This window comes from Cervus elaphus, chromosome 17, assembly GCF_910594005.1.
Source record: "Cervus elaphus chromosome 17, mCerEla1.1, whole genome shotgun sequence".
Taxonomy (NCBI): domain Eukaryota; kingdom Metazoa; phylum Chordata; class Mammalia; order Artiodactyla; family Cervidae; genus Cervus; species Cervus elaphus.
In genome coordinates this window covers 57,779,376-57,794,590 of record NC_057831.1, presented here as the reverse complement: position 1 = coordinate 57,794,590, position 15,215 = coordinate 57,779,376, and the positions used below count along the sequence as shown (strand labels likewise).

Below are 15,215 nucleotides of genomic sequence, written 5' to 3'. Positions count from 1 at the left end.
AGAAAACACTGGTCAAAATTCTGAAGGTGCCAGTTTTTTTATTTCATGGGAAACTCTAGCTTTCACCTTCCTATAAGTTTCTAAACATACTTTTCATTAACTGCAAAAATTACCTGCGATTGATTTGACATCTTACCTGTATTTTCTGATTTGACAGCTCACCTGTATTTTCCTGAGACTCAGTGAGAATCAGATACAAGTTAAAGCCACATGACTGAACAATTCAGAATACAGAGCTAATATACACACCTTGAATCAGCCTGTTAAGGTTATCAGTACACTTTCAACCATGTAATTAATAAAAGAAACAGGTCGCCAACACTGATAGCAAACCAAGCACTGCATTTCTGATGAACCCAGAGTGGTAGGATCAGGTCACTTAACTGCCCTGGCAACTTGAAGTGTAGCCTAGGGTCCTTGCATTGTGGAACCAGATCTGGGTCTGGATCACTGTGCTAAAAGTGATTTAATTTGCCCCCATATTTTAAGCTTGAATGTAAGCCTTTGAGAAACAAGGCCGGGCAAACTTGTGCCTCTCTGTGACCCTAGTATCTAACTCCAGACGCTATTTCATCAGTCTTTCTTTGCCTTGCATTACTCTTCACACATTTACTTACTTAATTTCTCACTTCACTGATGGTCCGTTCCTGCTCTGGTCACAGCTGTCTTTATGTTACCACCTGAAAAGAGCCTTTCCTGGCGTTACTTACCTCGCTGCTCTTAGAGCTGAGTGTCAGGTCTCGAGGTCACTCAGTCTATGCATCACCTCCAGAAAACTTGCCCAGTTTTATTATTTGATGTTTATACTCCTACCATATTTCATGATTATTTAAACTTTATTATTAACTAATTAATGAAAACCATTTTTGAGGCCCTAGTATATTTCAGCCTCAGTCTAGATAGTTTGTAACCCCATTAATGCTTCAGCCCCATTTAAGGCAGCCTCTGCAGCCATTTAAATACCACGGCCGCCACTTACACAGTGCAGCACGTGCAGACCCCTCTGGAATTCCTCTTATTAGATCCTCTCACTGACAACATTGAGTAAATAATAATTTTTAGTATGATTTCTACTTAACATAATTCATTTATTAATTTAGGATTTTGACTTGTAAACTTACCTGTAGGATTTCTTAGATCCATTTGGATTTTTGCAATAAATGTATTCCGTCAGCTTCTATGTGTGTGTGTTCCAACAAATGTTCCTGTTTATATTTTGGGCTGCATTTGAAATTGTTACTTCTTTTGAGAAAATTCCTTGAATTTACTCTGTGGGTTTATAAAACTCAGCCATTTGTACACTGTAGTTGGGAAATAGTGTCTGTACGGCTGGACACTTCATGTTGGCCTCCCAAGTTAGAGAATGGAGGATTCACCATCTTTTCAGTTGTTCATTAGTTCACTTGTTTTTCCTTTGTTTTTAAACTACTATCCAAATGGCAAGCAATCCCAAACGTTTTGCACTGAGAATGTGTTTTTTTTTTTTTTTGAGAATGTGTTTTTATAGGTGTGCTGATTGTTGAGTATGTTTTATTTACCTTTAAGGCCAAATCCTTCCATGAAAAAGAAAATACCAATAAACACCTGTGGAGATACAGTCCTTGAACTGGGAACACACGGGAAACTGAACTTAAGTAGCTCATCGATAGGATGACGGCAGCTTTGGATTAGTGTGTTTTGTGTAGTATGCTTAGTATTAGAGCGTTCGAGAATCTTGGAATTTTTATTTTATTAAGCGAAGAATTTACTGATTTCCTGTGCCCATTTGTATAGTGAGAAGGTTTCCTCACATCACAAATTTATGTTTTAGAAGTATCCCCTAAGTATGTTTCCTTATGTATTAAACAACCATATATTAGTTAAATACAAATATTCTTCAGTAACAAGTGAATTTTTATCAAAATAATATGAAATTTTTCAGAAGCCAAGTGCTCAGAAGTGATGGCGATTCACTTTGGGACATAGAATCAAGTCCAGGAAACCCTTCCAGTGACCTGGATCGTTTAAAAGTCTGTGAGAGCAGCCAGGAAGATCCTGAGGGCTCAGAGCTAGTAAAGGGAAGCTTCCTGAAGGCGCAGCAGGCAGCTTGTAGAGGATTCTTTGACATCATGTTATTAAATTCTATTATAACAATTTAATACTCCATAAGAATCTTAATTAATTAACTTTTTTTGTTGTTAGCATTGTTATCTTTATAAAAGGTATATATAACATTGGGGTTTGGGAATATAAGTAAACATCCCCCTTATCTTTCTTGCCCAAGTTTGGAATCGTCAGGGAGACACAGTCTTAACGGCTGATTAAAAATGTGGAATGACAGGGAGATTCCTGGTGGCCTAGTGATTACGATTCCGTTTCCACTGCCCTGGCCCAGGTTCAGTCCCTGGTCCAGGAACTGAGATCCTGCGAGCCATGGGTTCCACCCCACCCCCAAATGTGAAATGACATAGGCTAGTACTTTGTCCCTAAATTGAACAAATAACCTCACACAGACCAGAACTCCAGCATGCCCAGTTTCCCCACCCACCACTCCCTCACCCCTTAGATGGCTGCTTTCTCCTCCCAGAGAGGAATAGGTGAAGGGAGAAGAAGAAGAGACCCTATCCCACTACTTCATCCTTCCAGGGGTCATAATTTTCCCTCCCTATTCGGGAAATAGAATCAATGGGGGATTCTTCATAGCAGAATTAAGCTAAATTTTCCTCCTTTTTTAGTACACTAAAGAATACTTTTGCTCCTTTTTAAATTCATTTTGCTATAGTTGTCTAATAATTTTTCTACTATATAATTTTGGAAGTATTAATTAAAAATTATTTCAAATAGCTTTTAGTGTCTTATTGTAGTAATAAGCAAATTGGCCATTGGGTAGCAATGCTTATAAAAACTTCTTAATTGGTATTTTGTTTTTATATAGTTTATGGAAAGATTCCTAAACCAAGTTAAGTCTCATGTGAAAAATGAAAAAAATGTTTTCAGATTTTAGATAATGATAGAAAAGAAATAATCTATGTATGGTTTGTTTTCCTGTTTTTATCTTACTAACATTGCTTTCTTCTACTCCTATCCCCAAGGTAAAAAGAAAATTTATTTGCAAAGGGAGAAAATGAAGGCCAAACAGAAGCAGGCTCTAGCTTCTGCAAAAACTTGGATTCAGAATGACCCTGAACAGAAAATGAAGTTAACTTCAGAACACACTTTCTGCCTTGAAAACTGAAAAAAGCTATTACTTCCTTTTTTCACATGACCACAACTCCTTTGATGGAAATGTACAGCAAAAACTCAGAGAGAGAGGCTAAAAGCAACTCTTTTCCACCCTCCCCCCAGACTTTTCTTATGAAAAGTCAATAATTAAGCAAATTGCTTAACACTTGGTTCCAGTTCCTGCATATCTGGAGTTTAACGGCATAATACACCATTAATTTCCATGCTGCAGTCTTTATTTTAAAGAAAGTAACAGGATGTCCTTACACTGACAATGAAAATTCATCAATTTTAGAGCCAGGAATTTCCCGTGTTACACAAGAAAAAAAAATAGAAGTCTACTGAATTAATTTTTTAGAGGAAGAGAAATCAGATTAAATATGTCTTTTTTTTTCCTTTTGGAAACTTTTATGTATAATTCTTTCTGCCTGCCTACTTTTCTGCAAAATGAGATGTACAGATTTCAGTTCCCTGCTATGAAAAGTGATGTGGTGGCAATTTTATAAATGTTGCTTTCTGATTTTTATCAGAGTGAGAAAATAATTAAAATTATTATTGATTTCATATCACTTCATATTTTGATTTCCCCTCCATTTTAGTTTAATATAATTTGCAATAAATGTACATATTGTTGTCTGTTTCATAAAGCATATCACTTTAAAGTGGTTTTTACTCCTGTGATATGTTGGAATATTTGAAATTTTAAAAGGAGTAAAAACTATCCAGCATTTGGTTTTATAATGTTTGTCACCAGATTTTTATTATTGATGTAAAAAAAAGTCAGTTCTTTTTAAATAGTTGGACTTTGGCAGCTTTGTAAGGAAAGTGGGAGGTGCTTAGGATTGCTATCAATTTCAGCTTTGTGCTATTGGGAATTAAGTGTTTTGCTTTTGTCTGCCAGTCTGGGCTCCGTTTTTATGTTTATTTTTGAAGACAACTGTTGCATCAGTATATTGTTTCTTGGCATTGTTCAGCATAGGTAATGTGTGCACTTTTTGTGTACACATATTCATATTTAAGTTTTTTGCATAAAATAAATGCTTCTAGATGTCATATGGTAGTCTTTTTTAATCTTTTTATCATATTATGTTTTCCTGTGAAGTTTGTATGTGAAAGGGCTAAAGTTACAAAGAAACAACGTGATTACAGTCAACTCTCCATTATCTATACAAAGTAGTGACTATGCCTCAGGTTTTGGATTTTGCATAGAATCATGTAATTAATCATAAAAATAAAATAACAGAGCACACCATAAGAGCTAATTCAGGAGGAACTGAGATCGGTCCTTTCTCACCTGCCCCCACTCTCCACCTCAGCCCTTTCCCCGAAGCCCTGTCTGAACCTGCACAGGGTCCTTGCACACACCTCGCGTGGGTTTGAGGACATAAACGCTGTGTGATAACTTGGTCTTGACAGGCTATAGTCTACATGAGACGTAAAGAGTGAACATGACCTGTGTCCAAAAAGATGGTAATGTTAAATGTAAAATTTGTTGGTAGTAAATGTCACTTAATGTTCTCATAGGTAATCAAGAGTTGGCTGTATACTGACTGAAAGATGGATAAGTCTTTTAAATATGCATATACACACATTTAGATATTAGATGATGGCTAGGGAACAATGGATACCAGATATTACCTTTTAAAAGGGCAGAAAAAGTTCTACTCTTCCTTATTGCCTCTTTATAACCCTTTAGACAGATAAAATACTGCCTCCAACATGCTGAAAAAGATTATCTATGCATAAGCATCAGAGAAGTTCCTCAAGCCATCAGTGGGCACATTCTGTTTAGATTTTGAAGTTCTCTTAGCATCAGACAGCTTGATTCTTAAGGCCACCAATTTGCCACCAATAAAAAGCACACTGGTAGAGGCCGCCTCTGTCTCATCTCCTTTTACTAATCATTCAGCATCATAGCTGACTAGATAACCTAGCGTGAGGTCATATTTAACATAGTGTAGCAGCCATTCCCATCAGTTACGGCTGCTTAGATTTTTGCAAGAGAGGAGTTAGCTAAAAGGATCTGGTCCACATACAAAATGTAAATGGAAAATCCTTTTTTAATATGAAGCAAGTGTCTGGCACTAAGGGCTGGGAGAGTAGGATGGTAGGCGGAGCTGATGGGGAGGGACTTGTTTAAGGGAAATTGTCATTTTTCCTTTGAAAAAGGAGAAAGTAAAATCTCTTAGGAATTTGGTATTCACATCTCAGAGAAATACAACACAAAGTGCAGACTTATATTTGAGAATTAATGTTAACCCTTTGTGTCTAGTTTGAAGCTTCTTGTATTTGTCTAAAACTACAAGCCAGAATTTTGTATCTCCTTTGATAAAACGTGTGTATAATGTAAAGTAGTTTTGCATATTCTTGTGCTGCACATGGGCTGAATTTTTAAAAAAATTTTTTAAAGACTTGAAGAGAACCTTGTAATTTGTGTAAATGACAAGTGTAAAATCCTACCATAAAATGCTAAAAAATATGCATTGTTTCAAATAAAACCAAGAAATGCAGCATTATATAGTAGTGTGGAACCCTGAATATTCATGTACCCTCTTGGTATGTCACAAGCTGATAAAATGTCTTTGCATATTTTCTGTTTAGATTCTGGACTTTGCACATCCCCATAAGGAATCAAAGGCCACCTTCAAACTTCTGACTACATGGCTTACAGTGACTGAGGGAGAATATAATAACAGGATGAATTCTTATGGGTATCTGGGAAACTTTAGAAATTGTCTTTTAAGAACTTCAAAGTGGCCTTCCATTTAAACTAACCTGTTGATACGCCTTTTTATTGCAAATTCTGAACATGCACATTTACTTCAAAAAGTAGTTCATAGAGAACAGGCAGATTACATGCATGTATCTGGAATGAGAGGTGAACAAAATGAGAAGTAAGAGAAGCTATCATGACTGGTTTCTGTACTTTACCCTCACTGGGGTGGTTATTCCACACTTGGATACTTTTCATTCACCTAAATAACTCAGTAGAAACCACTAGTAACCAAGTCTCCAGCAGTCTGACAAGAATCTTTGCAGCCTGCCTAAATAATAATGATAGCTTTGCCTACAAGAAGCTAAAAGTTTGCTACAAGCCAGCAACAGTGGAAATGAGTATAATCAGACACTCAAGTCTGTAAACCAGAGCTCCAGTCTTTCATTTCCATTTAAGAGTAATAATATCCTCCACTTGTGCTCATTTCAGAGTCCAACAGGAACATGAGTCAGGCAAGCGGGTGATCAGGACTTGAATTTTGGAGGTATTTCTCAAATAACACTATAATCAATGCTGATTCCAACTTAGGGCACTTTCCTCCCCTTCATTCTCTAGTTACTCCTTTCTCTAGCAAAGACCATGCATCCGTCTAAGAAACAACACTATTCATTCTTCCAGAAGCTTGAAAAGCAATCACCTGGAGGTCAGTTATACACAGGAGCACCTTAGTGCAAAGTTCAGATCTGTGGAAGCCACAAAAAAAAAAAAAGTAAGGGTTGGAGGTAACCATTCTGTGCGGACGGCTCGGTGGTGGGGGCTGGCATTAGAAACACCAAGATCATGCCTTAGGAGGGCTAGCAATATAGAGCTAACAGCACAACACGGGCATATGTGGCTGTCCAGGCGACACATGCCTGGATGTGAGACCTCATGGATGGAGGAGAAGCAGGAAATCCTCACCTTCTCTAGAGAAGTGCTATTCTGAGAACTGTTTGAGCACGTAGGTCCCTAAAAGAGATTGAGCTGAACCTGATGCAGGAGTCGGCTCTCCAGATTCAGGGCGGCCTGGCAGGAAGTAACCGTGCAAGTGGACTAGGGGCAGACGAGATGTCTGTTCAACAGCATGGACACCAGCGGCGCGCTTGCCTTGAGCGAACGCGCTCAGACTCGCGCGCCTGGTGTGCACGTTTAGTCACTCAGCTGTATCTGACTGTCAGACTATAACCAACCAGGCTCCTCTGTCCACGGGATTCTCCAGGCAAGAACACTGGAGTGGGTTGCCATTTCCGACTCCCGGGCATCTTCCCAACCTGGGATCAAATCCACATCTCTTGCATCTCCTGCATTGGCAGGCGGATTCTTCACCACCAGCGCCACCTGGGAAGCCTGGAGCACCTGGTCCCAGCCCCCAAGCCTTGGTTGCCCACCATCCTGAATGCACCCCCATCTAAAGCACAAATACTGTGGCTTCTTTGGACAAACTAGGGATTTAGTGAGCTCCAACAAGCAAATTTTAATGGGGACCCAGGCAGCAACGCTTCAAAGACTCAGTTTTTGAGAGAGATCACCCCAATGCCACCTACCCCAAACCCCAAAAATCTCCTGAAACCCTTCCCTCCCAGAAAAGTCGCAGTTTCACCATCTGGCTTTACCTGCCTGCAGTGGAGTCATGTACTTAAGAGAAAGGTCAGCTGCGGAGGCAAGTAACCTGGCCCTTCACCACCCACCTCAGGTTAAGAGCTGAAAGGTAGAAGGCTGATACCCTTAAAACTACCTTACTTGTGAACATTTTACAAGGAGGTTCTTTTAATTGCTGTACATAGAATTGGCCTAAGCTTCCAACTGACCATTTGGAAGCTTGGCCTGCCAAGGGAAGCTTAGAATTATGTGCAGCAGGGCCTGCCTCTTTCCGGAAGTCTATTACATCAATTCCAGCCTCCTGCTAATTCCACTTTGTCATCACAATGGTAACATAAATGGCAATGAAGTGTATCCAAAGGCCTGATCTTCACTAACATGTATTTTCTCTCTTACTGATAATTCTGGTGTCATGTTTTGAAGATCAGAGCCACCTAAATTTTATAGTTCCTATGGAAGAATGAAGGAAATTACAAGCATTCCATAAAAATTAAGTGGAAAAAAGAAGAAAGCCACAAAGCAATCAGGCAAGAAAAAGAAATAAGTATTCAGATTGGTAAGGAAGAGGTAAAATTGTCATTTGATACAGATGACATAGTATATATAGAAAACTCTAAAGACTACACACAAAAACTAGAATTGATGAACAAATTCAGCAAGGTAACAGGATATAAGATTAACATACAAAAATTGGGGTTACATTTCTTTACACAAGCAATGAAATATCAGAAAGGGGATGTGAACAAATAATCCCTTTTAAAATCACATACAAAAAATAAAAGGAATAAACCTCACCAAGTAGCTAAAAGACCTACATGCTGAGAACTACAAACATTAGTAAAGGAAACTGAAGATGATTCAAAGATATGGAAAGATATCCCATGCTCTTGGACTTGGATTTAACCTTGTTAAAATGGCCATACCACTGAAAGCAATCTAATGTGAGTTTCCTATCAAATTACCCATGACATTTTTCACAGAACTGAAAAAAGCAATCCTAAAATTTATATGGAAACATAAAAATCCCATAATTGCCAAAGCAATCCTGAAGAAAAACAACAAATCGGGAGGCATAAACTTCCTAGACTTTAGACAATACTACAAATCTATGTTAATCAAAACAACATGGTATTCTACAAAAACAGACATAGAGAGAGCCCGGAAATAAACCCGCACACAATGGGTTAATCTTCCACAAAGGAAGCAAGAATATACAGCGGGGAAAAGACAGTCTCTTCAGCAGGTGGTGCTGGGAAGGTTGGACAGCTGCATGGAAATCAATGAAGTTAGAATACACCCCTCACATTATACACAAAAATAGGTTCAAACTGGCTCAAAGACTTAGATATAAGATATGACACCATAAAACTACAAGAGAACATAGGCAAAACATTCTATGGTTCTTGCTTGGTGGTCCAGTGGTTAAGAATCTACCTGCCAACGCAGGGAACACAGATTTGATTCTTGGTCCAGGAACTAAGACCCCACACGCCACGGACCAAATAAGCCGCGTGCCACAACTCCTGAGCCCCTTCGCTGCGACTCCTGAAGCCCGCTGCCCTAGAGCTCACGCTCTGCAACAGGAGCAGCCAGGCAACAAGAGGCCCACACGCCAAAGCTAGTGTCTGCTCACTGCAACGAGAGAAAGCCTGCGTGCAGCTGTGGAGGCCTAGCACAGCAAAAAATTAATGAAAATTTCTCTGACATAATCATACCAGCATTTTCTTAGGTCAGCCAAAGCAATAGAAATAAAAGCAAAAATAAATGCATGGGATCGAATCAAACTTACAAGCTTTTGCACAGCAATGGAGACCATGAACAAAATGAAAAGACAACCTATGGGCTGGGAGGAAACATTTGCAAATGATGCAACTGACAAAGGATTAATTTCCAAAATATACAAACACACACAACTCAATAACACAACTCAATAACACAAAAGAAACAACCCAGATGAAAAATAGGCTGAAGACCTAAATAGACATTTATCCAAAGGAGACATACATAGCCAAAGAGACCAACAGGCACATGAAAATATGCCCAACATAGCAAATTATTAGAGAAATGCAAATCAAAACTACAATTAGATATCACATCATACCAGGCAGAATGGCCATCATTACAAAGTCTATGAATTTATTAATGCTGAAGAAGGTGTGAAGAAAAGCGAACTCTGCTATACTGTAGGTAGGAATGTAAATTGGTGCGGCCACTATAGAGAACGGTGTGGTTGTTCCTAAAAAAACTTAAAGTGGTGTTAACGTATGATCCAGCAATCCCACTCCTGGGCATATATCAGAAGAAAACTCTTAATTTGAAAAGATACATGCACCCCTATATTCACAGCAACACTATTTACAGTAGCAAGACATGGACACAACCTAAATGTACATCAACAGATGGAAGGATAAATAAGATGTGGTATACACACAACGGAATATTACTCAGCCATAAAGAACAAAATAATGCCACTTGCGGCAACACAGATGGATCTAGAGATTACATACCATATAAAGTAAGTCATAAAAAGAAAGATAAATACCGTATCACTTACATGTGGAATCTAAACTGTGACCCAAATGAACATATCTATGAAACAGACCCACCCACAAATATAGAGGAAAAACTTGTGGTTGCCAAGGGGAGGTGAACTGGGGAAGGAAGGATAAGGAGTCTGGGATTGGCAAATGCAAATTATTATTACAGATAAACAAGGTCCTACCGTATAACACAGGAAATATATTCAACATCCTGTGATAAAACATAATGGAAAAGAGTATGAAAATTATATATATATAACTGAATCACTCTTTGTACAGCAAAATTAATACAATATTGTAAATCAACTATACTTCAATAAAATTTCTAAAAAAGAAGAAAGCCCCTGAACAAACCCATGGCCTTCACTACCATTTGGCTTTGGGGAGAACAGAATTGTGAAAGTAGGAAGAAGCGGATCACAAACATTTCTCACTGTGTTCCCTTTCATTTTAATACCCCTGCTTACAATGAATACTTTTTAACAATAATAGTTGAACAGAGAAGCCCAGAAAGGGCTGGCATCGCAACCAGCTTGTCACCCCTTAGAAAAGCTGAATCGTGACAGCGCAGTTATCCGATGCAAAGACACTTTTGCTCTGCGAATTGAGGCAGGAACCCTTGAAGGCCTGGGTTGAGTATCGCACAGTATCAAGCAAGTGGCAGGAAACAGGTGATGATGATAACGTGCCTTAGAATAACTGCAAAGCCCAGCAGGCCTGGGAGGCCTTACCATCTCTCCTGGATACTCAGAAGGGCAAGTGCCTCAAGAGAAGCCCAGCTGGGGAATTCTAAAGGCGGTGGAGGGTCTCACACTGCAGGATTAGCGTCTGACACAAAGGCCTTCACTTGTGTTGGGACAGGATGATCAGGTAGAGAAGGCCAGAATATTTTCCTACTTAGGAATTCAGATGAAGAGTTGCTTCCTTGGGCCGCATACAGCCCAGCAGCCCTGAAATGCTTTCCCTTTTCCTTATTCCACAGAGCCCCTTCCTTTCATGGCGCAAGATTCGGTCAGCCACCTTGGAGACGGGCCAGTTAGTACCTCTCCCGCCCTGACCATCAGATCAGAGTGTACCCGTCCTTGATGGCCTAGTCTGTCCTGGCCCTGTTTTAACTAAAAGAAAGTGAAACAGAGAAAAGGCTGTTTGTTCTGCCTAACCTTTAGTCCTACACCCAAAGCTAATAAAAATTACTAACTTATCAAAAGCTTTGCACTTTACATACACTGGCCATTTAATCATCACAATCGTCTCATAACTACTACATTCATCTCCACTCACACAGGCCACGGAAGCTCAGTGAAGCAAAGGTCGCTCAGTCGTGTCCGACTCTTTGCGACCCCGCGGACGGTACAGTCCATGGGACTCTCCAGGCCAGAATGCTGGAGTGGGTGCTATCCCTTCTCCAGCGGATCGTGCCGACCCAGGAATCAAACCAGGATCTCCTGCACTGCAGGCCGATTCTTTACCAACCGAGCTATCAGGGAAGCTCAGAGACGTATTTAAAACCATAAGCCCACGTCTCAGGAAGAAGGAAGAAGTTTAAACCCACGTAGTCTGACTGTACACCTCAGTGCTTCCTGTTTCAACCTTTCCAACCAGCTTTCTGAGAGGCCCACAACCTCTCCAGGACTTGATGGTGAGTGTAATATGAGAGCGGGAAAAACGATTAGGAACACAAGATGGTAGGGGGAAACTGGGGTGACACCACCTGCTGTTTTCTGCTGCCTCCATGTCTGCAAAAAATAATCTAAGGAAATCAAGGTGAAATTAAACAAGAATCCATCAACTAGTGAATGCATGAACAAAATATGACCTATCCATATATAACAAATATATAAACAAAATATGTATATACAATAGAATACCACTAAGCAATTAAAGGGCTTCACCTGCAATGCAGGAGACCAGGGTTCAATCTCTGGGTTGGGAAGATCCCCTGGAGAAGGAAAAGGCTACTCACTCTAGTATTCTGGCCTGGAGAATTCCAGAGAGGGTCACAAAGAGTCAGACATGACTGAGCGACTTTCACTTCACTTCAAGAAATAAAAAGGAAGGAAATACTGATCAAGCTACAACAAAGATGAAGCTCAGAAACATTCTGCAAAGTGGAAGTGGCCATATGCAGAGAAGTACATATTGTATGCTTCCATTTATATGAACTAACCAGAGAAGGCAAATCTACAGAGATGGAAAGTAGATTAGTGATTGCCTGGGACTAAGGCTGAGAGCAACAATTAACTGTAAATTGGCTTGTGGGATCTTACTGAAGTGATGGAAATGCTCCAAAACTGGATCATAGTGGTAGTAACACAGTTCAGTAAATTGACTGAAAATCACTGAATTAATTAAACACTTAAGGAGGGGTATGTTTTATGTAATTTTGTACCTTAAAGTTTCAGATAAATGAGACATCTCAAAAAAAGTAAGTCTACCTATACAAAACTGCACCTACTTAAGAAACAAATGACTGAATCTACATTATGTCAAAAGCACCACTGTTAACAATAATTGATTACATAGGCACACCAGCTTCCCGTCACTGAGCTCCACTTTTCAGAGGGTTTCTCGCTGGGGTCAGTCTTGTCCTCCGCTGGGGGAAGGGGGTGGTGTCAGGAAAACGTTCTTCCATGGGACTGGCCTTATTAACCAGACCCAAAGGACTATGTGTAAACCAGAGACCAGCATGTTCACAGTGACCTACCAGTTCCTTCTCTCTGCTTGGGAAGTCTGTGGGAAGCTGAGCTGGATGTGGTCTGGGAAGTGCAGACTCTACAGGAAGAGCTCACTGGGTCATCTTCATGTCACCTTCCCGAAGCTGCAGTTGCCTGCAGAATCCTGATTACACCTGGCACTGTGAGATTTTGGAAATCTTATAGGACCTTTCACAACTCAGGTTTCTCACCTGTAAAATAATGAGTGCTTCCTAGTCATGCGGGTGAAATATGGGAAACCCCTCACAGAATGCCTGGCCATCTAGTGAGTTCTCACCTGCTCACAGCTACTGCCACCATTCAGGCAGACTGGCAGCCCACCAGAACATCCTCAGGCAGTGATCAGAGACACTCAGATACTTCTGCTCTTGCTGGCTGAATCTGTTTTCCAGGCTCTGAGCCAACCACCCCACCGCTGTTAATTAGTCTTTCTTGAGCCAGGTAGAAAGTTTCCACTTCCTCACATTCCCATATAGTTCAACCCCAAAGAGGCCATATCTGTAAGTAAAACTTTAATCAGTTTTTGGACAGCCAGTATTCTGAATGCCCTTTTGGGGTTTGGGGAACACCCCTCCAACGGACACCCCATGAGACAGAGCCGTTTCCCCCTATAGACACTATGAACACCAACACAACCTTCCCAGTCTTCCTTGCACCAAGTGCTCAGACCCATGACCTGGATGCTGTCAACCAAACGCCGACACCTACTCTGAGATGTGGACTGTGACGCCACCGCGCAGGGGCCACTCCACGCTGGAAGCGGGGGGCAGCGGTGTCCAGCATTCGGACCTCGCGGTGTCAGAGCCGCGGGCTGGCTGGGTGCCCAGGCATTGGCGGCGGAGGCTGGACCTTCACAGGACCAGTTCTATATTATTTTTGGCATTGCTTCTGGCTCTAGAACCTCTGAGTTCAATCTTCTGGTCCTCCCAGAGAGTCCTCACTAACAAATTTCTTTTCTTCTTGAATAAGCTAGAGTTGATTTCTTACTAATAAATTTGTACTGGAAGTAGTTGCTGGCAGCAGACCCTCAGGAAAATAGGGGGTAATCTAGATATTAGCTCCTGGGTCCAGGAAGGGCAGAAAGCAGTGAAAATCCAGCAGGTATGAAGGGATGGTACCTTATTATGAATATCATAGTGAAAAGTTGTGGACAGAACTGAGTCCCCCTCCCCACACCCACTAACATTCTTACACTGAAGCCCTAACCCACAATATGGCTGTATTTGGAAGAGGCCTTTTAGGAGTTAATTAAGGTTAATTAGGTCATTAAGGTTAATTAAGGTTAAAATAGGGTGGAGCCCTGATGCAATAGAATCAGGGTCCTTATGAGAAACCGGAGAACTTGTACACTCTCTCCCCACCCGCCCTCCGAGGAAAAGCCACGTGGGACAGAGCAGGAAGGTGGCCGTCTCCCGTCCAGGAGGAAGCCTCACCAGAAGCGGTCGGCTGGCAGCGACACATTTGAGGGGTGGGGCTTCCTCATGACCCTGAACCCTCTCAGCAGTAGGAGACTCCAATGGCCTGGTTCCAGGATGGTTGTCCTCCTCTTCCCCGTGGGACAAGGATTTTCCTTTGTCTTTCTCCAGCCTCATGTGATCTGCAGCTGTGGTCTGGGGTGAAAGGCTGGTCTCTCTCAAGCAGACGCTGCTCCTCTCACCTAGCAGAGATGAACCTGGGCGGGGCTTGGCTTTTCCCGTAGCAGCAGTTTCTCACCTCCCCTGAGCCTGGACCACCGAGTCTCACCTCAGTTCTCCCCCAGGATCGCGTGTTCCTCGTGAGTGCTGACCGAGGACCACGCAGAAGCCCCCGCCTGTAGGCATGACCCCCCTGTGTCCCTCAGGCACCGGTCTGTAAATTTTAGGCCACTGGATTACTTCAGTTCTCTGACAGATTCAAGAAAAGTTATGACTTTGTGGATGATCTGCCTTTTCTTATCAGAGTGGGAATCACCCTCTTTACAGCTTTCTACATTCTAGCCAGAAGGCAGACGCCTGAAGCACCTGGATTTAAAATAATGAAATAAAGAAAGTAAACTTCAATCACAGCAAACATGCCACTCTACAACTTGGAATTTTTGTGTTCAGTTTTTTTTTTTTTCTGGTCAAGTTGCTAGAATCAATCCCGAAAAGCAAAATGTTGACAGCATTGTAATCTGGAATATTCTGTGATATGGGACTTTATGAATTTTTGACACTATCCTTAAATACTTTTCCTATAACTGGTAATCTATTGCTTTATGCAATATTTTTCAAAATTAAAACAAAAAGCTATTTATTCAACTATGAGTAAGGATAAGTTAAAATGAGTATAATCTTTTTTGAACATTAATATGGGCTTCCCTGATATCTCAGTTGGTAAAGAATCTGCCTGCAATACAGGAGACCCTGGTTCAATTCCTGGGTCGGG

At 41.0% G+C, this 15,215-nt stretch overlaps 1 protein-coding gene across 3 annotated transcripts in view; it reads left to right on the top strand.

Annotated features, from left to right (window-relative positions):
• Positions 1-5,717, top strand: part of PDS5A (PDS5 cohesin associated factor A) — a 120,030-nt gene extending 114,313 nt beyond the window's left edge. For all 3 annotated transcript variants that reach the window (XM_043870733.1, XM_043870732.1, XM_043870734.1), the window contains exon 33: positions 3,072-5,717. In XM_043870733.1, the coding sequence (XP_043726668.1) occupies positions 3,072-3,075 (4 nt within the window). In that variant the 3' untranslated portion in view covers positions 3,076-5,717. The remainder of the gene's footprint in view (positions 1-3,071) is intronic.
• Positions 5,718-15,215: the final 9,498 nt, after the last annotated feature.